Source organism: Suricata suricatta, chromosome 1, assembly GCF_006229205.1.
Source record: "Suricata suricatta isolate VVHF042 chromosome 1, meerkat_22Aug2017_6uvM2_HiC, whole genome shotgun sequence".
Classification (NCBI taxonomy): domain Eukaryota; kingdom Metazoa; phylum Chordata; class Mammalia; order Carnivora; family Herpestidae; genus Suricata; species Suricata suricatta.
Window position 1 is genome coordinate 6,961,995 of NC_043700.1, and position 7,612 is coordinate 6,969,606.

A 7,612-nucleotide genomic window follows, 5' to 3' on the forward strand; every position below is an offset into this window, starting at 1 on the left:
TGCATTATTTGAAGAATGGAGGCCTTTTAAAATACATAATTTTAGTAAGGGTTCGCATTTTTCCTCTTCATAAAAAGAAACATTAAAATGGAGATTTCTCTTTTTTTTTAATCTAAAAGAGCATATGGGAATAGCTAATAATATACAGGTATTTAAAATATGTTATCACCCCCCCAAAACAGAAAAAATGCATAAAACAGTAGTACCCACTAGTACACTTAAAATGTAAATGGATATTTCACTTCTTCCCCGGAGCCTCATATTCCCTTATATACTAGGTTTAGCATATTTTAACATGAAATGTACGCTATGCAGATGAAATGTTCTGATTTCACTAGTAGTTAGCATTACTTTACTGCCTTATCGGTACTGTAAGAAATTCTGCAGCAGCGTTGGTAGCTGGAGTTGGGGGATAAGGTGCAATCTCGGTCTTCCTATGTAGCTCCTGATACAGAGTCGGCAAAGCTGGCAAAGGCTGCTTGGAGTAGCTACAGAAGACAGGAAGGCACTTGTTAATTAAAATCAAAATGACTTTTGTATGTTGTAAGACACGTGAAATAAACCGTTGGTTTCAGTGCTTTCAGGTAAAGTAAGTAGTGCTGAAGACATTCTCAGAAGCATTTCTATGGCGTTTATTTGTAAGGTCTTAATGTAAGTGTGGCATATTCTGTATGGGTTCTTTCAAACATTATAATCCTGAGGCTTATGGAATTGTTGCATGTAAAAGCCTCAGAAATAAGTTCTGCTTTTTGAAGAAGATATAAATCAAAAGACCCAAGACTGTTAGGCATTAAAGGGGGAAAGTTTTTAAGTTAGGTCCTTTTCTCAAATTAGGTTTACTGGTTAAGCCAAATGAATTTTATTATAGTGTCTGAGCCACAATAAAGATTCTGTTTAAAATAACAAAAGTGTTGGGGCACCTGGGTGGTTCAGTCAGTTAAGCATCTGACTTCGGCTCAGGTCATGATCTCACGGCTCGTGGATTTGAGCCCCGCGTTGGGCTCTGTGCTGACAGCTCAGAGCCTGGAGCCTGCTGTGGAGTCTGTGTCTGCCTCTCTGTCTGCTTCTTCCATGCTCATTCTCTCTCTTTCTCTCTCTCTCTCTCTCTCTCAAAATATGAATGTTAAAAAAATGTTAAATAACAAAAGTCTTTGGTATGAAAGTTTTTCCTGGTTCTCTTTCTACAATACATTATAGAAGCTGTGTGCCCTTGGAAAAGGGGGCATGTTTCCAAATGTTTCTCAGCAGGTATTAAACCGAATTACCTATTACGTATTGTCAAAACAAACTGAATACATTCAATTTAACCAAATGAATATCAAGTTTATGTAAGATGGAAAAAGAAAATTGAGATCATTGTGATGTCTTCTTTACAGATAGAACCTAAGTTAAAAAAAATCATCTGCTTCAAAAAATATTTTAAATGTTAGACCAGTATCATTTACATGTCAACACAAAGTCTTTAATTTGCATTGATCAATTTCAGGCAAATGTAGTTTTGTGGTTTTTGGTTGCTTTTGCTTTTTGTTTTATTTTGAAAGAGAGAGAGAGAGTAAGCGCATGAGCTGGGGTTGAGGGCAGAGGCCGAGGGAGAATGTTAAGCAGACTACACCCTCAGCACAGAGCCCAGAGCGGGGCTCGATCCAAGGACCCTGGATCAAGACCTGAGCCAAAATCCAGGGTCAAGACACTCCACCACCTGAGCCACCCAGGTGCCCTGTGTTTTGATGTGCCCACATGGATTCTCACCTTCATGTTGAAGCAATAATCTTTCCACCAAACTGCTGGAAGTCGCGACATCTACAGGCCGAAGCAACTCTGTATTTCTGGCGTTGATATCTGCTCCAAACTCCAGCAGTAAGCTCACAGTTTCCGCACTGGACTGCTGCGCAGCCGCGTGCAGGGGTGTGTCCCAGTCCTTGCCTTTCTGTACGTCGGCGCCTGCGTGTCAATAAGAACGATGAGCGATCCAAACAGAAACTGTTAGACCAAGTCACTTACCTCAGCGCAGGGAGAAAGGTGTGATGCCAAGAGGACTCACCTCTGTCTGTAACGAGTTATTTCTCTCTCTCTCTGTCGGTCTATCTACACACACACACACACACACACACACACACACACACTTCAAATACAGATTAAAACTTGGTACACATAGATGGAGAGTGCACATTTATTATGTTCTCTAATATTTTTTTCTCTCTGATTGAAAGATCCCATAATACGAAATATTTTTAAATGTTTTAAAGTCCCCAAAGTAACCTTATTCACTGGTAATTTAAACAGAGCGTGATGAGGCTCGCTCACGTCTGTTTTCATCACGAATGGGCTTCTTAGGATTATTCAACAGTTTGTTACTCTTATTATTTCCATCTATTTTCAGGCAATAGAGCTCTTTGTGTTTCCTGGAAAACTCATGAATCTAGACGTGTGAGTTGTTTCGGTGAATGGTGCATAGACTTTCACTTCTCACACATACAGTGTAAGTCAATAAACATATAAAGGCATTGAGCCTCTTAGGTAGAAAAGCCCATTGTATTTCCAGGTGCAAAGTAAATTTTTTAAAAATCTTATATTAAAAAACCCTTCTCTATTAAATTACTTATCACATAGTTATTTTATCTTAGCACGCGTCCTGACACATGGGGTAATTCAGCACATGTGCAACAAGTCAGTACTGTGTGATGCTGGAGGGAGCAGTAGTCTGTTTCCCAGCACAGAAGTGGGTGCGACACTGAGAAATATCTATCAGTAAAAACGCACAAGTGCTTTCCACTCTGGTTTCTGATACAATCAATAAAACTAATGGTGTTTACAAGAAGCAGTACATGTTAAGGGTCTCTTTAGGCCTTCCTGCTCCTTCCACATCTCAATAAATGTAATTGTTTTCATATTTTTTAACCAAATACAAAATGATTTGTGAAGGAATGATAGTCCATAACGGCATCTCCACAGAGAAAGCATAAACTCTGTTGGTTATGTTAATTTTATGGGCAAGCAGAGCCTGATAATAACAATCAATCCACGGTTACCAACAGCACTCTCTCTCTTTCTTGCCCAATAGAAAATGTTTGGTGGAAAGAATAATATTCCTAGCAATGTAAAAAAAAAGGCAATAAAGAAGAAATGCTTCTAATTCTACAAATTCATGGGTGATCGCAGCCAGAAAATAACAACATGTCAATGATGATTAGCAGAAGTCACATTCAAGACTTAACTAGATGGAATGGGAGTGAAATAGCTGAGTAGAAACTGCTGGCAGGAGGCTGATAATTTAGCGAAGATACTGTGTATCAGAGGCCAAATGATGGCATAAACAGTAAAAAGCATGGAAATCCATTTACTCATTTTCCACATAGTTTAGGAACCTACCACATGAGAGGTGCTGTGGTAGGGAAAAGAGATGATGGGGGAAAGGACAAAATCCACATCCTTAAGAGAGCTCCTATTCCTAGGGGGGGGGAATGCCACCGTGGTCTCAAAATATGAGGACAAGTTTCTCACGAGGCTAACACTGAACCTTGAGCAACTGGTTTGATCAAGTAAGAAGAAAAGGCTGTTAAGTCTTTGAAGGTAAATGGTGAGCCCGTGAGTTCTTATGATTGGTAGATGATAAGGTAACTAAGCAGTTACTACCCCTAAAATTTCTTGTGATGGATTTATTCATGAAGAAAGACATATTTGGCAACACTATATCAACCTTGATGTTCTACCTTTTTTGATCATTACAATAGGACTTTTAGACCTGTGAGGTAACGTGGAGTTACCAAGAATGCTACTCCTTTTTTTATGGGTTACATACTTACAGGCAACAATGCTGGGAATAAGAACGTTTTTAGCAATGAGATATCTTTACACAGTTTATTAGAGACATAAATATGGATCTGAATAATTGCTTACGTGTATGGACAGAATGGGAGAGGTTTGAAAGAAACCTACCAGCATAAAGAAGCTTCCGAATGCAGTGGAATTGCTGTGACATACAAGCTACATACAGAGGAGTTCCCAAATGAGGAATGTCTTGGTCAACATCTATGCCCCAGGATATCAGTATTTCTAGGCATTCATGATGACCTGCAAACACGAAGTAGAGATGAGTTTACTCTCAACACTGCCCACCTCCTTGCACCTCAGCTCAGGCTGTTCCCTGCTGTTACTCACTGAAAGCAAAATGGAGCACTCCATGTTGCTAAAGGGACTTCCCCCCCCCCCCCCCCACCTAGCCCCATAACTAAGTCACCTTTACTGGCGGCCTCATGTGTGGGAGAAGGGAGACACGACTCCATCTGGGGTTTGGCCCCATATTCCAGAAGAAGTTCTGTACAGCTGGTGCTGCCCTGGGAGCATGCGTTGAATAATGGAGTCACGCCATCAATCGTGATTGCATTTACCTACGCCGAAGCAGAGTTTAAGAACGAGAGTCACAGAGTCATACGTGATTGGACACGAGGTTATACGATCTAACAGAAATCACTGGGAGATGTGTGCAGGAAATGTGACAAAGGAGATTTAGCTCACACACATCAATAAGCAAAGCTTTTAAAACTCAAGAAATGAACAGAAATATGATGTGGTAGATAAGTCACAAGAGTAGCCATGCAGCTAGTAAAAGTCATGAAAATCAACAGATACTCAAGAGTCAAGTAAACAAAAATGAATTCAATGGTCAGATGCCTTTCAACTAGGAAAAAAGTCCACAAATGTGATGGTGACAAATGTGATGAGGTCACCTTGCTGGTGGTAAGTCAGAGAAATGGGAAATTCTGTTTCTGAGAATTTATCTTATGAAAATCATCCTGGGGCGCCTGGGTGGCTCAGTCAGTTAAGTGTCCAACTTCAGCTCAGGTCATGATCTCACGGTTTGTGAGTTTGAGCCCTGCATTGGGTTCTGTGCTGACAGCTCAGAGCCTGGAGCCTGCTTCAGATTCTGTGTCTCCTGCTCTCTCTGCCCCTCCCCTGCTCATGCTCTCTCTCTCTCAAAAATAAACATTAAAAAATTTTTTTGAGAAAATCATCCAAAGACGGGTAAACATGATGGGCACAAAGAGGTCCATCCACAGTTGTTTAGAATCATGAGAGTAGGAAATAACTTAGAGAACATTCTACATTATTATAGGCATGCTACCCATTTTTGCAATGGCTAGAAAGCCTTCTTGGAGAGCATTGAGAAGACTGAAGCAATGTGATTTCTTTTTACTCTGCTATTTTTGAAAACTACTAAGGCAAGAAAAGCAAAATGAGAACTTTGTTCAATTGTCTTTGTCATCAGATGTGAAGCGATTAATGGTTCTAAGCGGTACCTACATTAGCTCCAGCCTCCAGTAGGGTCCTGGCACAGGCCACGTGGTCTCCGAGGCAGGCTTCGTGCAGTGGGGTGACGTGGTCTATCGTGACTGCATTTACATTATAACCCTAAATGCAACATGAATCATTTTGAAAGGTGAGCAAAAAAAAACCATATGAAATTATAAAGGTCGTTAGTGAATGATATAAAAGATCAAAGACTCCCAGGGAGTCAGGTTTAAGCAGGAAAAGTCCAGTTCAGATGGCCACAGAGTGAATCTGTTGTCAAAACGCCTCATTACTGTAACACCGCCACCATATCTAAACCCACAGGGCCTAAACTGTTTTGTTTAGTAGATTCTGAACGTTTTCATAAAATTCTGCTTCCTTAACCTTGTGTGGTCTTTATGAACTGTTTTGATTGCTATTGTTTTTTATTTTGTAGAACCGGAGACTGTTTATAGGCTGGCTCACTTGTTTTGATTTGGGGCTGTGAAATTACAGGTTAGCCCAGACAGGGAGGAAAATATGCTGAATGGTATAAGCCACGCTGTGAACATTTGTCACTAGATAGGAGTGACTGGGTTCTACTCTTGTGGCTGAGTGCTCTGGTCGTCAAGTCGGTCACACTTGGGCTTGAAGCCTTGTTTGAGAGGGCAGCAATTATTTGGATGAGTTCATCACCCTCAAAATTCTGGGGTCACCGTGCAGATTAAACAGCACAATGTATGTAAAGCACTTACTGTTACACTTATATGACACGTGTTCCATTTTATTTTGTTATCCAATCGAAACCAAGTAAACACTTTAAAAATCAAAGCACAACCGATAAAACACTTTATTCCAGTTAAACTAATGATATCAGACTAAACTAATTAAATAGTATTAGGACACGAGACTCTGCTTTCTTGCTATTTTTGGTACCTCACTGTCTATTGACAATCATACTACAGACTGTAATAAGAAGGTTTTCATGGCCAAATCCCCATAACCTGTGACAGAACACCATGGTCCGTAGTAACAAAGATGGACAGGAGGAATCTGAAAATGAAGGCAAGAAAAGATTCACCTCCAATCTTTGTCCCTAGCAAGTGGCAACTTTTAGATCCTGTAAGTTATCTTTTCAAAAATTTTGAATTGTCTAAGCCAGCTGTCAGATTTGAAGGGCTCATCCTCACCGCCACCTGCCAGGGTGACCAGGTGGCCAAGCACCTGTGAAGGTCCTGATTCCCTCTCACATCGTGCTTTGGGGCAGCCTCTGACTCCCCGCTGGGTGGACACGGAATGCATGTCGAAAAACTTCCTGAGACTGCGCTCCTCTCGAAGACCTGCCTGGTGGTTCCAGGTGGGGGTAAGGGCACCAACATTCTTCTCAAAGCTAGAACAAACTATTCTCAAATTCATATGGAACCACAAAAGACCCCAAATAGGCAAAGTAATATTGAAGAAGAAAACCAAAACAGGAGGCATCACAATCCCAGACTTTAGCCTCTACTGCAAAGCTGTCTTCATCAAGACTGTACGGTATTGGCACAAAAACAGACACATAGACCAATGGAATAGAATAGCGAACCCAGAACTGGGCCCACAAATTATGGCAAATGAATTTTTGACAAAGCAGGAGAGAGTATCCAATGGAAAAAAGACTGCCTCTTTAGCAGGTGGTGCTGGGAGAACTGGACAGCAACATGCGGAAGAATGAAACTAGACCACTTTCTTACACCATACACAAAAATAAACTCAAAATGACTGAAGGACCTGAATGTGAAACAGGAAACCATCAAAACCATTGAGGAGAAAGTAGGAAACAACCTCCTTGACCTCAAGTGCTGCAATTTCCTACATGACACATCCCCAAAGGCAAGGGAAATGAAAGTGAAACTGAACTCTTGGGACCTCATCAAGATAAAAAGCTTCTGCACTGCAAAGGAAACAATCAAGAAAACGAATAGGCAAGTGACACAATGGGGAAAAATAGTTGCAAATGACATATCAGATAAAGGGCTAGTATCCAAAATCTACAAGGAACTCACCAAACTCCACACCCAGAAAACAAATAACCCAGTGAAGAAATGGGCAGAAGACATGAACAGACACTTCTCCAAAGAGGATATCCAGATGGCCTACAGGCACATGAAACGATGCTCAACATCACTCATCATCAGGGAAACACAAATCAAAACCACACTGAGATACCACCTCACGCCAGTCAGAGTGGCTAAAATGAATAAATTAAGAGACTATAGATGCTGGCGAGGGTGTGGAGAGGCGGGCACCCTCCTACACTGTTGGTGGGAATGTAAACTGGTGTAGCCGCTCTGGAAAACAGTGT

General features: G+C 41.0%; 1 protein-coding gene and 1 long non-coding RNA gene across 4 annotated transcripts in view; one reads left to right on the forward strand and one right to left on the reverse strand.

Moving 5' to 3' along the window:
• LOC115287538 overlaps nt 1-7,612 on the forward strand; it is a 35,120-nt gene that overhangs the window by 5,390 nt on the left and 22,118 nt on the right. The gene's annotated exons all lie outside the window — the stretch shown is intronic.
• Nucleotides 327-7,612, reverse strand: part of ASB5 (ankyrin repeat and SOCS box containing 5) — a 49,160-nt gene continuing 41,874 nt past the window's right edge. For all 3 annotated transcript variants that reach the window (XM_029934048.1, XM_029934067.1, XM_029934057.1), the window contains exons 3-7: nt 5,302-5,409; nt 4,238-4,388; nt 3,937-4,071; nt 1,750-1,941; nt 327-488 (exon numbers count right to left, since the gene is read on the reverse strand). In XM_029934048.1, coding sequence (XP_029789908.1) covers nt 361-488; nt 1,750-1,941; nt 3,937-4,071; nt 4,238-4,388; nt 5,302-5,409 — 714 coding nt within the window. In that variant the 3' untranslated portion in view covers nt 327-360. The remainder of the gene's footprint in view (nt 489-1,749; nt 1,942-3,936; nt 4,072-4,237; nt 4,389-5,301; nt 5,410-7,612) is intronic.